Source organism: Megascapheus bottae, chromosome X (genome assembly GCF_031878675.1).
Source record: "Megascapheus bottae isolate mThoBot1 chromosome X, mThoBot2.hap1, whole genome shotgun sequence".
In the NCBI taxonomy this organism is placed as follows: domain Eukaryota; kingdom Metazoa; phylum Chordata; class Mammalia; order Rodentia; family Geomyidae; genus Megascapheus; species Megascapheus bottae.
The window spans coordinates 20,642,613-20,664,275 of NC_143547.1; the positions used below are offsets into that span (position 1 = coordinate 20,642,613).

General features: G+C 36.9%; 1 protein-coding gene across 1 annotated transcript in view; it reads left to right on the forward strand.

Annotated features, from left to right (window-relative positions):
- Positions 1-15,509, forward strand: part of Xk (X-linked Kx blood group antigen, Kell and VPS13A binding protein) — a 31,404-nt gene extending 15,895 nt beyond the window's left edge. Inside the window, exon 3 of the mRNA XM_090326239.1 lies at positions 11,334-15,509. Within this exon, the coding sequence (XP_090182365.1) occupies positions 11,334-12,160 (827 nt within the window). The 3' untranslated portion in view covers positions 12,161-15,509. The remainder of the gene's footprint in view (positions 1-11,333) is intronic.
- Positions 15,510-21,663: the final 6,154 nt, after the last annotated feature.

A 21,663-nucleotide genomic window follows, 5' to 3' on the forward strand; every position in this document is an offset into this window, starting at 1 on the left:
ACCCCTAGTTCAGCATTGTACAACCACATAGTCCTCTTATCTAGTTTCATAATGTGATAAAAAATACACCTAGTAACATGCAGATACAAAGATAGAACCTCTTTATATCATATGCAAATAACAACCAAAAGTATAGAAACCAATGTGCGTATTAATCAATTATCCAATATTCTACCTTACTTAGAAGTGATCTAAAGGATCATTGCATATGTAAATTCATCTTTTCAAGGTTATTATCAGAAAAATAATTCCATTTCATGCAAAGTAAATTTAGGTTTTTCATAATCATATACACTCATTATGATAATTCAAACTCATTTTCATTAGAATCCTGTAAAAGTTTAGGAAAAACATCCCGAGGGAGCATAAAAATGTACGTTTGTCTTATGTTTAAATGATACATCAGAAAAGACATACTTGTTTACATTAAACTGAAAATTGGAGTCTCTACTTGCTAAGCATTTACATGAATTGTGTAAGCATGAATTCTTAAATTGTTTTATATTGTCAGGATGATGTACTGAGGGGTTACAGTTACATAAGTAAAGCAGGGAATACATTTCATTATTACCCCCTTCCACATTTTTCTCTTACTTTCCCTCCCCCCATGCCCCCTCTAAGTTGTAAAATTCATTTCTAACATAGTGTCTTGTGAGTATCAAGGTTACATTGGTTTCCCCTTTCTCCTTTGTCTCACCATTTTGTTGTTCCCCTTCCCTTCCCTAATTCCAATTAACATATATACAATATACCAGGCACCAAAATCAGATACAGTGACAATAGGGGACAAACCATACTTAGAAATTTTTATGGCCGGGAGTTTGGCCTAGTGGTAGAGTGCTTGCCTAGCATGCATGAAGACCCAGGTTTGAGTCCTCAGTACCACAGGCATAGAAAAAGCTGGAAGTGGTACTCTGGCTCAAGTGGTAGAGCTCTAGCTCTACTTTCTTGAGAAAGCCCAAGAACAGTGCTCAGGCCCTGAGTTCAAGCCGCAGGGACTGGTAAAAAAATTATATTCACTTCTAAGGGCACATATGCTTTTAAACTAGCATACTTGGAATATTCAGTAGTTCAGTTTTAATATTTTAGGAAATTATTTTGTATTGGAATTGCATAAGCAATTACTTTTCTAGGTATGCCAATAGCAGATTCCTTAATTAAGAGACTTTATAAACTAATACATCAGTGCCATCCATAGGTATAAGTGCTTCTTACACAGAGTAGAGCTCCCATATCCTGTGATTTCAGGCATGGGTCATATTTTAACTCAAAATCAAAAACATCCTCAGTCCAGGTTTCAAATAAATGTCCTTTTCCCAAATGACATGAAATGCTTACTGGGTTTAAACTTAAATAAACTAAAAACTGTCAAGTAAATAATACGAATGAACCAGATTCTTTGTTGCTTCTTGCCCAACAAGGACCCGATTTTTGAAAATCATGAATGCACTTGGAGATCTCCAGATATTCAGGCCCTAAAATAAAATTCCTAACCATGTCTCCCAACCATGTAAAATAGCATCATGCCATAAATGAATGAGTTGAAATAAGATAGTAATACAAAGTGAATAGAGAGACAAAAATTAGAAAATCTTATTAGCATTCTGAATTGATCTACAAGAGCCAAGAAAATATACTCTTGGCCTTTTACTATAGATGATATGTACTTCTCTGTCTCAGTTGTCTACCTGACTCAGACATGGAGTCTGTGTGGAATCTTGTCATGGGTTCCGAAAGTGGCTTAAAGATATTTTCCAAAAAGGGCAAAATTATGTCATTCGTATACATTAAAAAGTATGTTTTTATTCATGAGGGAAAGGACAGATGTTATAGCCAGGTTAAAAGAAAACAAATGAATTTATGATGGGGAATATTGAATTTAGTATGTGATTAGAAACAAATCTCTATAATATTTTGTGAGGAGAGACAACTGAGTTTCTGTAGGACAATGTGTTTTTATATGTGTGCCAATGACCTGAGAGTCTGTCATCTAGATGGCAGACAACAAGGTCTGTGACAACTCTATACGGTAGAGTGTGGAGATGGCTGTGCACAACTCAGTATAACTGATGACTTAACCTATTCCAGGAATAATTGTAGATGCTTGGGTTCCAGAGCCTGGCAGATGTCCTCATAACCTCATCTACTGACAAAGCCACTCACAGTTCAGAGAGCTGTGTACTGTCGCAGTCAGTAAGTGCTATCAGAGTCTTTAAATCTGTGAGTGTGCTTTGAATGCTTCTCTGTTTCACTAATTTTTAGTTGGAATATCTATGGGACAACTAAGAGAGGTATACCATCGAGATTTTGGAGATTATCTGTTGAAGTAGAAATAGATATATAGGTTGTAGAGCTTACTTCGGGACCAATAGAAAGCTCTGAACCATTGAGTCACATGCCCATATAGCCATAGTGAAAGATTCTGTGCATTGCAAACATCCTACCTCAAGCATGTGTGTCTATACACCAGAATTGTTTCTCTTCTCTAATGAATGAGAAACCAGTTAATGAAAAGGCACATAGTACATGTAGCACTAAAGTACAGGAAGTTTAAGGACCAAGGTCAAAACCAAGACACAATATTGAGTGCTTGACCAACAAATACTGCTTCTCAAAGACTTAGATAATGTTAGAGGACATTGGATTTGACTTTTTGCCTTGCTCCATTAGCTCAAGCCTGCAATACTAGTTACTCTGGAGGCTGACATCTGAGGATTATGGTTGGAAGACAGCTTGTGTAGATAAATCCTCAAGACTTTGAGAGATGCAGTGTTAAGAGTACCAGCTGGGAGCAGAAAAAGCTGAATATGAGCATGAGGCCCTGATTCAAACCATTCTCACATGCAGGTGCACGTGTGGTGTATGTGTCTGTGTGAGTGTGGGTGCATGCATGCAGGAAAGCTCATATTTAGTGAAGTACTCTTGTCATTAGAAAATTCTTCCTTGTTTTCTAAGAAATAAAGTTACTTGCTTAGAATTACAGCTATTATTTTGCTTAAATGCTTTGGACCAAAGGTTGGTGATTTTGATTTTTGGTATAGTCTGACACTGACTAGATGTGTGACCTCATAGCTCTTTTGTCTCCCCATCTAAAATGGAACATATCAACACAGATTTCACAGGATTGTTGAAGGAATTAAAGGAAATATCCTGGCAACTTTAATATGTGGCACAGGCTAATTGGAAGCTCACTACAGATTAATTGACAATATTATTAATATTGCCCCCATATAAAATCACAGCACTAGACAATGAGTCTAAGTGATATGTATCTACATTCATAGTATTGGTAATTTTAGTGGATTTCAATGATTTGTACCCTTGAAAATATGATTAAAGCGAACTTACATTCTGTATTTGCTACTTCTTTGGACTTTATATAAAACTGATGGATGTTGGTGGTGAAAAGGGGTTTTTTTAATCATTTTTTAAAGTTGATTGATATCTGTTAAGATTTTAATATCATTTTGTATCATTTCTGGTAAGTGGCATTTTTTTCAGCAATTTGCCTATTTCACCAAAGTAGTTCAATTTGTTGACCAAATCATAAACAGTATTCTCTTACATATTTAATAACTGTAGGACTATAATGATATCTTCCCTTGTCTCATTTCTGATATTGTTAAGTCATATTTTTCCTTTACTTTTCTGGTCACTCTAGTCAGGTTTTGAAGTTATCATTTTTTGACCTTTGCAAGGAATATCTTTTATGATAATGTGCATATGTAATATTTAGAGCATTAGCCCCTCATGGGGGCTTTTACATAAATTACATATTACTCAAAATATATTTTGCTAGGGCTTGAACTCAGGGCCTGGGCACTACTGTCCTTGAGCTTTCTCAAAGCTAGCGCTCTACCACTTGAGCAACATCATCACTTGTAACTTTTTTGTGTGGATGTGTTACCAAGGAATAAAACCTAGGGCTTTGTTCATGCTAGGCAAGATTCCACCACTAGGCAATGCTCCTGGCCTCTAAATATCTTTTTTAATGTTTTAAGTATATGTCTGGACTCATATTAGATATGTAGACATACTACTTCTCAAGTGTAACATGCTCAATCTTTCCTCATCCTATGCAACCAAAGATCACCCTGGCCACCAAGTGGAAACATGAAAAGTTGGATAATGTGTGAGGGATCACAGGCAGGAAGGGTTAGACTAACTCACAGAGCTGTATTTTTGTCCAGTGCAGGAAATGGAACCCAGCTTGTGCATACTAGGCAAGTGCTGTACCACCAAGTTACACCCTCAGCCATCCCATGGATGTGTTAAGGGGAGTTATAGTCATTGGTGTTACTAGTCTCCTTCTTAAGGCCAATTGTGCAGTTAATCAGCATGTGCAAGACTAAGAACGAAGATTTAGAGAGCCAATCTTTACATTTCCATACGTAAGGAGTTTTTACAGCTTGTTTCAGATTAGAAGCTCTTTCTGGTATTTCTAATTAGGCCTCAAGAGAACTAACTATAATATAGACTCAATGAGCAGAATGGAATTGATTTTTTTTCTAAGAAAAAATAATATAAAACATAAAACTAGTGATTCTTGTTCAAGGAGTATTACAATGATACATAGTATACATTATGCTTAGAAAAAAGTAAGAATAAAATTCATGCCTTTGTTATCTTTGGAAATTGGCTACTTTGAGATTAAATTTAAGTGCTTGCATTTGTCATCTGATTATGTGAACATTTTCTCAGTTGCTCTTGAACATGTAGACTGGGATCCAAATAGCAAAGTTAATTAAACAAAATGTTTGTGAGTCTATAAGCACAAACTAATAAGAATCTAGAAAGAATCCATAAAAACTCATTATTTAAAATTAAAGTTTTTATTTAAGTATGAGTTTTTGAACTATTTTAATTTATGCTTATTTAAAAAAGATTATGATACCTTGAACAGTGAATTTGTTAACCATTTCTTGTAGTTCTAAGTAAGCATATGGTACTCAATGAAGAGACAAATACTTCTCACCCACTTCCATACAGGAGTGTTTGTCAAGGTTTTGCTTGTGTTTATTGGACTATTGCAATGTTTATACAGCTTCTCACATTTCTTTCTAGATACTATATTTAAAGACTCCAATAGCTGGAGGTGTAGTTCACTGGGGACTGTAATCCTAGCTACTTAGAAGGCTGAGGTCTGAGTATTACGGTTTGAAGCCAGCCTGCGAAGCAAAGTCCATGAGAAACTTATCTTTTTTTTAGCCGGCAAAAAGTCAGAAGCTGAGCTATAGCTCAAATGGGAGAATGCCAGCCATGACAGAAAAAAGCTAAGGGGAAGTACCCAGGCTATTTAATAGCCATTTAGAGAGCTTTTGATTTCTCTTCTCTTATTTCTGTGAAGTAAGTAGGTCTTAGTGATGTTGCTTAGATTTGGAGACAGCAGGTATAGTCAAACACAGGACAACTGAGATCTTTGCAAGGGCCATTTTAAAAAATTTGTTTGCTTATATTTTTTCCCAGCCCTGGGCCTTGAACTCAGGGCTTGCGCACTGACCTTGGGTTCTTGGGCTTTCTCAAGGCTAGAGCTCTACTACTTGAGCCACAGTACCATTTCTGGCTTATTTTCCCTTATGTATGTGTACTGAAGAGTCGAACCCAGGTCTTTGTGCATGCTAGGAAAGCACTCTACCACTAGGCTAAACTCCCAGCCCCTGCTTATATTTTTTATGTTCTACTTATTTCTGTAAGTTTTCATATTGCCCACAATTATGAATACATTTAAGTCTCAAAAATAAGGAAAACAGGTTAAAGCATTTGCAAAGAAGTAAGGAAAGAGATATTTGGGGAAATTTTTTTGATGAATATTGTAGTAGTCTGAAATATAGTGGCATTAAGGAAGGAAGTGTATATGTGGTCCAGGTGTTGTCAAAAGAAAATACAAAAGACTATTTTAGTCAGAGAGGATTTGTGGTTGTGCCTGATTATTTTCAAAGTTCACTGTGCATGAGAAACTGAATTTTAAGAGTTTTCTAGGTCTTTATGTAGGCTGTGGATCTGAAGTAGAATGAAGAACCTCTGTCTTGGGGTTCTCAGTGGCTGTGCATTAGCCTGCACAAGGACCACACTCAAGTCCAGATACTCTGTCTGGCTATCAAAGACAAAGAGTTAACTAGTTCAACTCTCTGATGCTCCTCTCTCTTTGCCTGAAGCAGGATGATAAGGAAGGAGGAGGGCAAGTTAGTATGGCAGACAGATAGGTCTGCCACTACCCTGCTTCTTTCTGGTCATTGTGTTCTCAGAGGTGATCCTCAGAAAATAGCCTAGCATAGTGAGACTTATGTCCTCTCTTGTGCCTCACCAGTGTGATCAGAGGATGACTTTAGATGGTCATATATTAGGAGGCAGAGAGGAAATGTAAGCCTAGTGAAAACAATAAAAAAAAATAATCTGGAGAAATTCTCCATACCCTGTGGATTTCTAGGCATTTGTAAGGGGAATAGACTCCTTGCCTCGCATTAATAAAAGAGAACCTTAAATGGTGAATTGGGGGGGTGTGACTCAGTAGAGTGCCAGAAAATTAGTTAAAATGTCAAGTACTAACTTTGAATCCTGGTTTCAGGCTGAAAAAATATCAATTGACCTTAATGCTATGAAAATACACCTAATTATATTTACCTAGGCAGAAAATCCTAAGGATTAAACACAAAATTCTAGAGCAAGACTACTTAGGTTTCAATCTCAGTTCTGTTAAGTAAGTAATCCTTGCAAAAGTTACTTAACACGTGTCTCTCTTTTCATTGGTAATATGAGAATAATAATATTGATCTATTTCTTGGCACTTTTGTTATGTTAAGTGATTACTCCTCCCAAATTCCTAGAATAATCGGTTGACATGAAGCGAGCACATAAGAAAGAGAAGCTAGGGAAGATTCTTATCTAGGTCCTTATACCAAAAATTCATGTATCCTGGGGAAAAAAAGGCAAATTCATATAAGTACTTGGGAGAATAGAGAATATATTCACATCATGTGGATTTTCAAAAATGAGCCAAAATATTTGTTCTGATAATTTTGAGATGTCAACAAACTATATGTATTTGGGAAAAGTCTTGAATTTTAGACTGAACAGTTTATAAACTGGCAGATAGGTGTTCAAGAGAGACTGGTAGGAGTATGATCTTAGTCACTAAGACTTGGAGAAAGGTGTTTATGACATTAGGGTGTTGTATTTGTTACTTTCCTGCCTAGGCTGGCTTTGAACTGTAATCCTCAGATCTCAGCCTCTTCAGTAACTAGGATTATAGGCATAAGAAACTGACAATTATCTTGGGTTTTACGTTTCTTTGTCAGTCCTGGGGCTTGAACTCAGGGCCTGGGCACTGTGTTTGAGCTTTCTCAAGACTAGCTCTCTATCACTTGAGCCATAGTACCACTTCTAGCATTTTCTGAATATGCGGTACTCGAACCTAGAGCTTCATGCATGCTAGTCAAGAACTTTACCACTAGGCCACACTACTAGCCCTGAGTTTTACCTTCTGTAATTCAGTAGATATTAGTAATACCTTATAGTTTAAATTTGAATTTCCTGATAACTATTGACCTTGATTTTCTTTCCACAGTTATAGTTGCCATCTTGGGCTGTGTGTGTGTGTGTGTGTGTGTGTGTGTGTGTGTGTGTGTGTGTAAAATGACTGTTACATCCTTTTGTTCATTAAAAAAAAATGAGTTTTAGGGCCGGTAATTTGGCCTAGTGGTAGAGTGCTTGCCTAGCATGCACAAAGACCCCAGTTTTAATGCCTTGGTACCATATATATAGAAAAAAGCTGGAAATGGGGCTGTGGGGCCCAGTGGTAGAGCTCTAGCCTTGAGAAAGACTTGCTCAAGCCCTGACTTCAAGTCCCAGGACTGTCAAAATACTGAGTTTTGATGGGTGATAGAGGTTCTTACTTGTAGTCTTACTTGTAGTCTTAGCTACTCAAGAGGCTGAGATCTGAGTGTCATGTTTTCAAGCCAGCCCAGGCAGAGAAATTGAAGTGATTCTTATGTCCATTTATCCAGTTTACAAAAAGCCAGAACGGGGCTGGAAGTTTAGCCTAATGGCCGAGTACTTGCGTAACGAAGACTGGGTTCAATTCCTCAGTACCACATACATAGAAATGGTGCTGTGGCTAAATTGGTAGAGTTCTAGCCTTGAGAAATCCTAAGGACAGTGCCCAGGCCCTGAGTTCAAGGCCTACTACTGGCAAAAAAAAAAGCCAGAACTAGGGCCAGGAATGTGGCCTAGTGGTAGATTGCTTGCCTAGCATGTACCAAGCTCTGGGTTCCATTCCGTGGTACCACATACACAGAAAAAGCCAGAAGTGGTACTGTGACTCAGCAATAACCTTGAGAAATGTGAAGGACAATGGTCGGGCCCTAAGTTCAAGCTCCAGGACTGGCAAAAAAAAGTCATAACTAAATGTGTGGCTTAAGTGGTAGAGCACCAGCCTTCAGCAAAAAATATAAGCAAACATAAGAGACCATAAATTCAGGCCCCAGTACTGGCACAAAAATAGGATAAAATAACAAATATTGAGCTGTATATGCCATTTTTGTCCTGGGTAAGACATTTTCATGTCACCATATTTTCATGGGCAGCAATTTTCCACGGGTCTGAAATATGAGCTTTAGTATCTATTTTGGAGCAGATCTGCTAGTGACACATTCTCTCTTCTCACTTTTGTTTTCTTAGAAAATGGCTTTCCTTTCCTTTCATCTTTGGATGTGGATTGTTAGAGGTTATTTACTTCCTACTTCATGTATATCATTCCTTTGTCTTCAAGGTTTCATCATTTCTGTTATCACTATTGAAATGTGCTGTCAGCAACTATTGTCTCTTTGTAGTTGGTATATATATAATATTTACAGACACACATATATATTTGTTTGTTTCTACTTGATTAAAAACCCTCTCTTTGCTTTAGGTACTGCTTTACTCTGAAATCTCTCTCTGTCTTTCTTGTTCTGTCTCTCTACCAGAGAATCAAATAAGATAAGACCATCTGACAAAAACCACATGTTAGTTGACATATGATAGAACCAGAAAGGAAAAGAGGAAAGCAACTTCAAGCATACAAATCACCTGGAACATCTTGTAAAAGTTCAGATTCTGACTTAGGCAGCGTGTGGTGGGGGTACTTCTAACGTCAAACCTGTTGGCCCATGAGCTACACAAACTAGCAAGAACTTAGAGATCTGTCTGTGTATAATGAGACATGGTAGAGACCTAGCTAATGTGGACATTTCTGGATAGGATGATTTGGAGTGATGGTGTCATAGAGTGCTTCAGAGGTTTTCTACTTGCCAAACATAGAATTTTTCCCAATAATTGAGAATTTAAAAAAGAAAAAATTTTATTCTGATGCATTTTAAGTCATACATTTGGTTAGAGACATTGTTGTTATATGGATAGAATTATATGGAAGTGCATTTTAAGAAACAATCATGGAGGAAGATATGCTAATTTAGACAGAATAGTGTTGGCAAAAGAATGGAAAAGTTGATCAATGGAATAGAATAGATTGCCTAGAAATAGGCACAACTATATATAATCAACTATTTTTGATCTTCAACAAAGAGGAAAAGGCAATATAATGGAAATGCTTTATCTTTTTTAAAATTATTGATATATTAGATCCAAACAGTACAAGAGTGAGGACTCAATATTTGCATACCCAATGCTATGAACATGGTATTGGAAATATAAACACAACTACATAGACATAAAAGTTTATGACTCTATAGACAATGTTTATTACATAGGTTAATATGTATATGACATACAAACCCTCAGCCTAATTTTAATTATGTTCTAAAATCTAAGTACCAGTGATTGTATATAGAGATTCCCTTCTTGAATACTTGTTAAATACGTCATTTGAAATATGATGTAAAAATCAATGTTAATAAATTCTTTAATAAAAATGTAAAAAAATAGTCATAGAATTTCTGGATATCTACATCAAAAAATGATTTCAGTTACATCATTCCATGGATGGGTATTTGCTGCAAAATGTCCTTTAGCCTTTTTGGTCAAGGCTGGCACTCTGAGCTAAAGTGTAGACTGGTATGGCAAAAAGCCAAATTAGAGTCAAAATCTTGGTTTCTGATTCAAATCCCTGCCTCCAATTCCTCCTTGTGCAAATGTCTGGAGGTGGTAGCATCCTGTAGAAAGTGATTATACTTCAGTTTTCCACATACATTCTCTGCTCATGATGAATACTTCTTGGATAATAGAACTCAAGGCCAAGAGTAGTTAACAAGAACACAATACCATCTTCAAGTAAAATGGGCATGTTTTATTGCTTCCAAACTACTTCCATTTGTACACATTGGCATGAGTCATTTTAAACAGTAAACAGAATTAAGACTTCTTGAAATGCTAAGACCATTTCATCCAACACAAACCAACTCTCAGAAACAATGAGAGTCTCACCTCCTCAGACCTCTGCAAACTTTAAGAAGAGAAATGACCTTGGGAGTGTGCCCTAGTGGCAGAGTGCTTGCCTAACATGCACAAAGCCCTCGTTTCAATTCCTTGGTACCACATACACAGAAAAAGCAGAAAGTGATACTGTGGCTCAGGTAGTAGAGTGCTAGCCCTTGAGTTGAAGAGCTCAGGAACAGCACCCAGGCCCAGAGTTTAAGCCCCACTACTGACAAAAAAATGTAAGTGAGATGAACATTTTATAATCATATGAAGGGTAGTTTAAGGTAGTCAGGGAACATACTCAGAAATTTATTATCATGTGCCTTCGGTTTGCAAGTAAATATCAGATACAGTCTCAACTCCCTGATACTTATAGGTCAACTGACAAAAAGAAGAAAGAGAAAAAGGAAGGAAGGAAGGAAGAAAGGAAGAAGAAAAGAAAGAAGGAAAGAAAGAGGCATACCATGTAAAAGACTCTACATATTCACACCTATCAAGAGGGGCGAGGAGGGAAGAGATAAGGAATGTGTTTTAGTCTAAGTCATCGTGAAGCAGACCTTGAGAGAATCATTTCAGTCTCTGTGTTTGAAAGAGAAAGTGTAAGGAACAAGAGAAAGAAAAATTAGATAATTATCAGAGTAGGAGACTAGAGAACCTTGGAAAGGGTGCATAATACATTCCTCAGAATCATGTCCAAGATGTGGAGTAGCAAGGCTACAGGAGTGTAGGCAACACAGCCTTCTAGAGCTCTTGAGAAAGTCCTCAGGCAGAGTAAGGAAATATAGGTAGTTGGAAATAAGCATGAGCATCTAAAACATGAAAATCCGAGAATGATGTGAAGAGGACTGACAGAGTGTCTGTTTGCCACTGGCATATCCTGAGAGGTGAAACTTCTCATGTTCTTTCTCTTCTCTCCCCAGGCATATTCATGGCTTTGTCCCTGCTGTCCATTGTCTATGGAGCCTTGCGCTGCAACATCCTAGCCATCAAAATCAAGTATGATGAGTACGAGGTCAAAGTAAAACCTCTGGCCTATGTCTGTATCTTCCTCTGGAGGAGCTTTGAGATTGCCACTCGTGTCATTGTTCTGGTCCTCTTTACTTCTGTCTTGAAGAGCTGGGTGGTACTTGTCATACTTGTCAACTTCTTCAGCTTCTTCTTATATCCCTGGATCCTCTTCTGGTTCAGTGGCTCCCCATTCCCTGAGAATATAGAGAAGGCCTTCAGTCGGGTGGGCACAACCATTGCACTGTGCTTCCTCACATTACTCTATGCTGGTATCAACATGTTCTGCTGGTCAGCTGTGCAGTTGAAACTCGACAACCCTGAACTCATCAGCAAGTCCCAGAATTGGTACCGGCTACTGATATACTACATGTTGAGATTCATTGAGAATTCTATCCTCCTGCTCCTGTGGTATTTCTTCAAGACTGACATCTACATGTATGTGTGTGCACCACTGATGATTCTGCAGCTGCTCATTGGTTACTGTGCAGCCATTCTCTTCATGCTCATATTTTATCAGTTCTTCCATCCTTGCAAAAAGCTCTTCTCAACCAGTGTTTCAGAAAGCTTTCAGGCATGGCTTGGGTGTATCTGCTGGGCCTGCAGGCAGGAGAAATCTAGTGAATCAGTAGGAAAGACAGAAGTAAAGTCATCCACATATCAAGATGAGACACCTTCTAGCAGCAAAATGAGTCCTGATCCAACTCAGACCTTGAGTGTTGATGATACATGTTCTGCTTAATGAAATTGAAGTTTCCCAGTCCACAGGCATTTTTTGTTTTTGAGTTCATACTAATTCTTCTTACGTATGAGCCCTGCACAGGGAACAAGGCAGGAAGTTAGCTGTCAACTCCTTGTGAGCTGCTGCTCTATAAACAGCCCTCGAATATGTGGGAACTGGGGAAGGGGAACCTGAATGTTGAAGGGGTGAAGAGATGAATTGGTAGTGTAATAACACCACAATTCACAAGTGACTATGTCACATTCTTGCGGGTCTTACTTTTTTTCACTGAGTAGCCCTAAAGTCTGAGCTGAGTTGGTTAGATCCATCAGGCAAAATGTGAAGAGCTTCTAGTTTCCTGGGCTATTAGTCTGGTAGCCTGGTGATTTATTATCAATGAGCATTATGTTCATCCAAGCATCATCCTCATGACCAGAGAAGGTTACTGGAATTCCACTATCAGCAACATCATTCTTGTCACTGCTTACAAAGAGGATTGTTCAAATTTGGTTTTGAAATAAATACATGTTTTATTTTCATCTTGTTATGTCTTTTTGTACATAGCCAACAATAGCTACCCTGGCATGCTGTCTGGAATTGTTTTGGAGACTTTATTTCCTAGGATTCATAGCTGTAAAATTGAATTTTAAATTTGGCTAAAGAAGCCTTAGAATTTTAGGATAGGCATGTTCCTCCTATATGGTGAAGAAATTTGGATCAAGAGAATTGTTACAACATCAAAATGATCGAAAGTTATATAGGTAGAATTCTTATCTTCTCAGTTCAAAGCTGTAACCAGTTAGAAGGTAGGCTTAAACCTCTTCAAGGTTTATTCTTATGTTATTATTCTGGGAAATTTCTTGTAAAACTTGCTAGGATTCACCATTTGAGGAAAGAGCTTTTTAAAAAGTTCAATCTCCCCTCTTCCCTCCCTATTGATTGCCTGCCAGGTGAGTTTTAGAAAAGATTTACCTCAGTTTAAATTTTCAAGTAAACTCTACAGAAATCTTTCAGTACAGGCATATAAAGCAATTTTGCTATTTGAAGTGAAAACGTTTTCCTCATCACCACTCTTAGAGATTGCCTTCACAAAAATTTTCAATTTTGGAAGGAGTTGAAATTACCAAATTTCTTTCTTTTTGAAATGCATTTTGAATAGCAGAATTGTGAATTACTTTGAACAAAATCCCCATCTTTATTTTCTTAAACTCTGATCTTTTGTATAATTTCTCCATTAATATGAAATTAAAATAGAAAATTTCTATTTGTTACATCAAAGAAGATTGGGTGGCATATTAATCATTCTGGAAATGACTAGAATCAACTAAAATTAAATGACTATAACCACTAAAATCTTAATAATGAAATACCTGGAAGCAGATGATCACAAAGTTACACTATTCTGAGAAACTTCCAATTAGTTTCTCCCTTTATGAAATCTACCAGAGGGAATAGGAATCCACTTGTTTAACTGTATAGACCCACCAACATTTCTAATAATTTTTAAAATTGTTATTGGTATCAAACTTATGAATAATTTGAAACAGAGCTAAAAACAGAATTTGGTAAATAATTACCAGTACATTCAGGGATCCAAATAACTAAATATTCTTTCACATGTTATTCAGTGAAAGAGTGCTTAATATTTTATACAGTTTAATATTACTAATATTTATACAGTTTCATACATATGTTAATGTACATATGGTCCCTAAATTTTAGGAATCCTAAATTTTATGAGATACTTTTCCTTATTTATATTTTTCCTGGTTTGTCCATATGTGTGGTTTAATTTGGGGAGAATGACCAGGCAATAGATCATATTTTTGCATATTTACAATCAAATGAAAATAACACTCAATACTGTCTATTCTTATTTTCGCATCAACTACGACTTGCACTACTTTTAAGTGGCCTAGATGAACCATTTGCATGCATAACCCAAAAAATTCTGTATATAACATGCATTCCCATGTACTCTCTATAAGCATAGATACACAATTGTAATCTTGAAAACCACAAGCCACCGCTAAAATAGACTTAAGATGTTAAAGCATCCTTTTCTGGTTTTCTAATTAATGGAAGGGTTCTGTAATGGTTAGGAGAGAAGCAAAGTCACTCCTACATCCTTCCAGTGTTTCTGTGAAACTGGTATTTCTTGACATCAGATATTTTCAAGATCTTTCGTGAGCAAGAAATTGTGGGAATCCTTGAAGTGGCTGAAGGTAGAGGTCACAGAGCCCCTTTATGCCTGAAATGCCTTCTTCAGGTCATGCCTTGGAAGCAAAGACTTGGAGCAACCACCAGACTGTCACTGACCAGGGATGTTCAGATTTATACAAGGATTCAGAGACTTATTTTCTCAACCTTACTTCAGAGGCTTCAGAAGCCTGTCTCCTAAGGAATGCCAAAATATTAATTGCACAATTTATTGTAAATCTATAATTTATAAGAAAACTAAGCATTTTGAATGACTCCCAAATCAGTGTCAGGCTTCTAAAGACCACTTCACATATTTATAAAGACACAAGTTTGGTAACTAAATAGGCTTTTGTCTCAATATTAACCCTCGATAGAAAGGTGAACCAATTTTTGATGTATATGTTCATTCACTTTGGGAGAGAGAATTCCCTTCTTTTTTCTGCATGGTAAAAACATGTCGTGGTGAATTGAAATGTTTCATTTTATCTTCTAAAGAGCCAAACTATTATGTATATGTCACACTGTGAAGCCAGGTTGTACTAAAGACATAAAAGAAACCAGCACATTTTCCTATATATTAGGAGTTAATTGTGTTTTTCAGTTATAATTCAACTTTGTAAGACTCTATGTTTTGTGTAATGAATTACATGCCATAACTTGTCCCGACAGCTACCCCAACAGAATCACTGTCATTTAGTTGGTTGGTGTGAAGTATTTCCTTAAACCATATTGAAATAAGACCATCAAACATGTTCAGACTTTCTCTTGTCATTACTAAAGACAGACCAGTATCGAGATTGGCATCTCCCAGTCCAGCCCCACTAGTTTACTTAATTGCTTTATGCCTTAGTTTTTTCATCCACCAAATTAGGATGATATACTTGCCCAACCTACCTCATGAGACTATCAGCTAGATCAAACTATATAATAGATGTGAAAATGCTTTGAAATATTTTTCAAGTGCCATTCATAGAGTTATTATGTCAAACAAGTAGCAGAGTATTGTTATTTTCTTCCTGTTTGAAAATATGTAAGTAGAATTAGTCACACACATGAAAACAGGTGAGTGTCTGGCCTTCTCAGCAGTTACCTTTAAAAGAAATCAGTTGTTTGGGCCTGGAGTTTGGCCTAGTGTTAGAGTGCTTGCCTAGCATGCACAAAGACATGGGTTCGATTCCTCCGTATCACATACATAGAAAAACGCTGAAAATGGTGCTGTGGCTCAAGTGGTAGAGCGCTAGCCTTGAGAAAGCCCAAAAACAGTGCTCAGGCCATGAGTTCAAGCCAGGACTGGCATAAAAAAATCAATTGTTTTCAAAAATTAACACCCAGATCCTTGGTATATGAAGAAAAGGACCAGTGAAACAGAAAATATGGCAAATGAATTTATCTTTTAAATATTGTCTATCGTAAAGGATGTAACAACATATTTTGACAATTGAGTATTATAAACTTGAATGGTTGTTTGAAACCACTTATTGGATGTGAGTATAATATTTTCAGCCTTGTAAATGAGAAACTAAGCATTCAAATTGTTTGTTGGATATAGCATTTCCTTGGAAACCACCTTAGAACTTTAGTGTTATGGTTATGAGTGCATGTGCCAATACTCCTCAGCCTGTGTGTTGTGAGATGTGAGCTTTGTAAACTGCTTCTCTGAGTCCTTGACTCAAATGTTGTGTATGTTTTTCCGTATAATAAATTAATTTTTCAGTCTTTTCTTGCATTTAATTCTCTATATGATCCTACATGATCTTTTTTATTCAAATGATAAAAACTATTTTGAAGACAAATTTAGAAAGATTTTTATTGTGGTTGGAGTTTAATAACATCACCATAAAATCCTTCCATAGAATAAAATATTTGAGAATTCTAGGAATCAGCTTTACCAAATAGTGACTATCCAAGTATATGGATATGTTTGGGGTTTTTTATTGTAATTAGTAAAAGGGTTACATAGTATTTGCCCGATAGAAGGTTCATTAATTCACATACATTGATACCCTTTCACATGTCTTGGTACCCATTACCCTCCCCCCCACACCCCTCACCCGTCTTGGTTTTCCCCCCTTCCCTATCAAATTTCAAATAACCAAATACAAATAAATTCAATATATCAGATAACAAAGTGAGATACTATAATAATATGAGATAACCAAGGGAGAGCAAAGGAGATGAGAGACAACATAGTACATTAAGGACAACAATCATTCGTTATATGGCTTTTGTTTCAATAAATGGATATGTTTTTATAAGAATTTACTCCTATTTGTTCAAGATTCACTGCTGAGTCCTAAGAGTCTCAGTTTTCTGTCAGTTGCTTTGATATGTTTTTCCTAGACAAACATAAATGATACATTGATCAAGAAATTTCAAACACCAGTGTATAGCATTGCAGTCATGTAAACAAATAATCATATGAGTTCCCAATGTTGGAAAAATATCACTCAAAATGAATCATTTCAGAGTATGAGACAAACTCTTTCAATAATTCCTTTGCTTGTCAAGGTAGTCTTCCAATCTGCAAAGACATAGCTACAGGGAAATTCTAAAGCAATAACAACAAAAAAAAGAAAACAAAAAAACAGCTTCAGGGGCAGGATGCTTGGCCTAGTGGTAGAGTGCTTGCCTAGCTTGCACAAAGCCCCAGGTTCAATTCCTCAGTACCATGCACATAGATAAAAACCTGGAAGTGGTACTGTAACTCAAATGGTAGAGCTCTAGTCTTGAGAAAACCCAAGGACAGTGCCCAGGCACTGAGTTCAAGCCCCAGGATTGGCAAAAAAGAAAAAATAACAGCTTTATTGAGGTATAATTGCTATGTGAAAAATGCACATATCAAATGTGTGCAATAAAATACTATCATCTATAAGTACCATACTGTAAAGAAGATATCTAGACTTTATTAATCTTGAACAGCTGTAATTTCAAACCCAATAAATAGCAAATGCTGATTTACTTTACCCAAAGCCCCTGGCAGCCACCAATCTACTTCCTTTCTCTGTGAATTTGACTGTTTTGTGTTACACATATAGCATCCTGCTGTATTTGTCCTTCTATACCTGGCTTATTCCATTTAATTAATTGCATAATAACATCCAGATACATCCATTTTGGCACAAACAGGATTTCTTTCTTTTCGTGTACTATTAATATTCTACAGTGGTGTATATAAATATATATATACCCACAGTTCATGTTTATTTATATTCTTTTCATATCAGGGATCTTATGATTAATGTGTCAGTGAACATGTTAATGCAGAAATGTGTGACTTACCTGATACATTCCCAGAAAATTCATATGATCTTTCTATTTTTCATTTTATGAGAAGTCTACATACAGTTTTGTATAGTAGGGACACCATTTTACAACCCCTGCAACAGTATACAAGTGTCCTGATTTTTCCACATTCCCACCAACATTCAGCTTTTGTAGAAGTAATCATCTTAGCAAGTGTGAGGTGCTATCTACTTTTTTTAGGAACAAAATACATGAAGAAAATGTATCCTTTGTTTTTACATTCTGCAAATGTATTGATATATATATATATCGTCATGGGGCTTGAATGTTGGACCTAGACGCTGCCTCTGAGCTCTTCAACACAAGGCTATGGCTCTACTCTTGAGCCACAGCGCCATTTCCTGTTTTCTAGTGATTAATTGGAAATAAGAGTGTCACAGTCTTTAGTTACCTGGCTGGCTTTGAACCTTGATCCTCAGATCTCAGCCTCCTGAGTAGTAAAGATTACAGGCATGAGCCACTGCACCTGGCTTGTAATACATTTTCAAATGTTTGATTCTTTAAAAAAAAGCTGTTTACATAGTTGTACAAAAGACTTTCAGTTCAACATGTTAATTTGATCAGTGTCACCTCTCCCATGGTTCTGTGGTTAATGTCAACTCTATTTCTGTAGAATAATCAAAGAATACTGAAATACATGGATAACTTCCCATGATCATGGAAAAGTATACTTCCTATGCAAAAGTTTTTACTTTTCCCGAAATTCACTTGTCTCTTACTTTTGAAATAAGCATAAATTAATTGTATAAAGGTATTTCATGAAATACGATATTCATACAATGAACTTGGATAAAAATCGCTCTATCCATATCACTCCTTCCTAATTCCTGTCTTCTAATGATTTTTTTTAGTTTTGTTATGTTGTTTTCATACATATGTCATCATACATCATCTCCTTTCTGTCTCATCCACTGTTTACTACCACTTGGCTCAAGTGGTAGAGCACCAGTTGTGCACAAAAAGAACTATATTCTCTATCTCTCTCTCTCTCTCTCTCTCTCTCTCTCTCTCTCTCTCTCTCTCTCTCTCTCTCTCTCTCTCTCTCAGCTTGAGATTATGCTAAGCCATCATACCTCATTTTTCTATATATATTTTGGTATTCTTTTTTAAGAATAAAGGTCTTATATGGCCTCCATATTATGATCAAATTCAGGGCATTTAACATCAGTATAATACTTGTGCCTAACAAAGGATTCATTTACCATTTAATGATTATGCCCATCACTTCATTTGTTTTCACAAAGCTTCCTCAACCTTTTGAATGAGTTCAATTCTCTTCTATGAGCCTCTCCTTATTTAGAATTATAAGTTGCAAGTTCTCCATGAATGCTAGGTAAGCATACAGCAGATTCTGAAAATTTATCTGAGGAAAAACTGTGCATGATATTAGTACAGAATAATAGCTTAATATCACAAATTTGAAATTTTTGTTGAAAAACTGTATAGTATTTATTCACGGATATCAAATGTAGGCTTCAAATAGTTCCCAGGGAATATATGGACCTGTATTTCCCTCCTCTTTCCTGTGTCAGCTGTTTATACTGCCTGGATGAGGGAGGTAGACATTATTCTTCTGTGATAGTGTTCCTCAGGGTGTCCACTTTCCAAGAGATTCTATATTTTATAAAATTCTGATTGACACATAAAACCATACATACTATGTTTTGATAGATATACTCATTGTGTCATGTTCAAATCAGAGTAAATATAATCTCTCTCCTGAACTAAATAGTTCATTGCTTTATGTGAAAGCATCCAACATCCTTCTAGCATGTTTTTTTTGCCAGTCCTGGGCTTGAGCTCAGGGCCTGAGCATTGTCCTTGTGTTTTCTCAAGGCTAGAGCTCTACCACTTGAGCCTCAGTACCACTTCCGGTTTTTTTTTCTATGTATGTGGTACTGAGTGCTAGCAAGCACTCTACTGCTAGGCCAAACTCCCGGCCCCCAGTTCTAGCCTTTTTGAAATGTAGTACAGTGTCCTTACTGTGCTCCAAAACACTAGACCCTCCTAATCCAACAGTAATTTAGAAGGAAAATATATCTTCTATAAACATCAACATATCTCAAAAGCACTCTGAAATGATTGATTATACACTGTAATTAAGTGAAGGACTTACTTTTCTTTCCAAAAAAAGGTACTTTATAGCAGCAGAGATTGGAGGTACAGCTGGAAATTCAGCAGACCCAATCTCTTCTTTGCCAGTACAGACCAACCCTAGTATACTGGGCCCAGGATATGCTAAGATGGTGAACCTCCTGCCTTACAGTTGCTTGCTCTAGCGCACACCTTCGCATCTGGTCTCTTAGTATGGCTGCTGAGGAAGTCTCTATAACAGTGATGGTTTAAGCATATTTCAGAACTCAGAGTACCTTCTATGAGTCTACACCGTCACACAACAGTATCTCAACAGCAAGTACTCAGAAAACTTCCACTTAGATTGCTCAAACCCAGATGGTAAGTCACCATTTCATATAGAGTTGCTGCAGTTTGCCTCTTCATAAGGAGGGTATATTTATCCAGACAGACTTGGAAATTCTGCCTATGCCTTTGCTCCCTTCCTCTCTCCCTCCCTGCCTGCCCGCCTGCTTCTCTCCTGAATTAATTTTCTCTCTCTGAATGATGAGTTCCTGATTGAAACTTGATTAGCCTGCTTCCTACAGCCCTGGAAATACCATCTCACTTAGACATCTGCATTATGCATACTGGTTTAATTTCTTATCACTTTGCTTCTGATCTTAATTACCTCAACTCTGCAGTTAATGAGTCAGGATTTCAGGAGCGATAGCACTCACAGAAACAAAATAGGGTGCAACAATTCCTATTTTGGAGTGGTGCTCCAAGACCATCCTCACCACCCAAATGGAAAGAAAGGCTTCCAGAAACAGGGACATTTTAAAATGGAATATGGGCTAGGAGTGTTGCCTAGTGGTAGAGTGCTTGCCTAGCATGACCAAAGCTCTAGATTCGATTCCTCAGTACCACATACACAGAAAAAGCATCAAGTGGTGCTGTGGCCCAAGTGGTAGAGTGCTAGCCTGGAGAAAACTTAACTTCAGTTCCCAGTCCCTGAGTTCAAGTCCCAGAACTGACAACAAATAATGAAAAAATAAAATGGAATGTGATCCAATTATTTAGAACAATGGTACCCAGCAATAGGGTTGCCAGCCTCTGAGCTTTGAACAGATACGGCCATTCTCTCCAGGAACAAGTGTCAGGCAATTGCTTTTCAAAGCAATTCGAATGTTATGAATTATAGTGTAGGATCATATGCATATTTCTTCTCCCTGCCAGTATTTGGACTATAAATGACAAAAAAAGCTTAGCCACCTGCGTGTACAGGTACATCATTTATTTACAAAAGGCCTATTGGCACTGAAATGACCAACTGAGTGTGGAATTTTCTTTCTTGAAATACAGAAAGTGGCTGGGAACTGGGCGAGGAAGTAAAGGTGTGTTCTTCAATCCTCAAGGTCATTCAGTTCATCCTGCACTGTGGGTTACAAAGAAAACCCAATAATAATCTTAATTTTTTCTAACTGAATTTGACCTCTTTTCCTAGGTTTTATTGGAAATTCTTTACATTGCATTTACCATCTCATACACTGAATTTATCCTCTCCCTTCTCTGAAGGGGAGAAAAGATAAGCAAGATTTCTGTTAAGTCCCAAAGAACTACTCAGGTATAACAGGACTATTTGTACCTGACAGACTTACCTGGGATTACAGGAGGAAACAACTAATACATTCTTGGGGCTTTGATATTATCTCCATGTTGCCAGTGGGAAATAAATTTTATGCTACAATATCATCCCCTTAGATAGTGTTAATACTAATGAATTCCGCTATGGTAAACCAGCACTGAAATGTTTGAGCACATGAATTGTGCCTATCCTGAATCCAAATATGGTATAGGTGTAAAACACACACCAGATTTTGAAAACATACTACAAAAGTGAATAGAAATAGGTGAGTGATAACTTGAATATTCAGTGACAGGCTGAAGTAGTAATAATTGTGCTA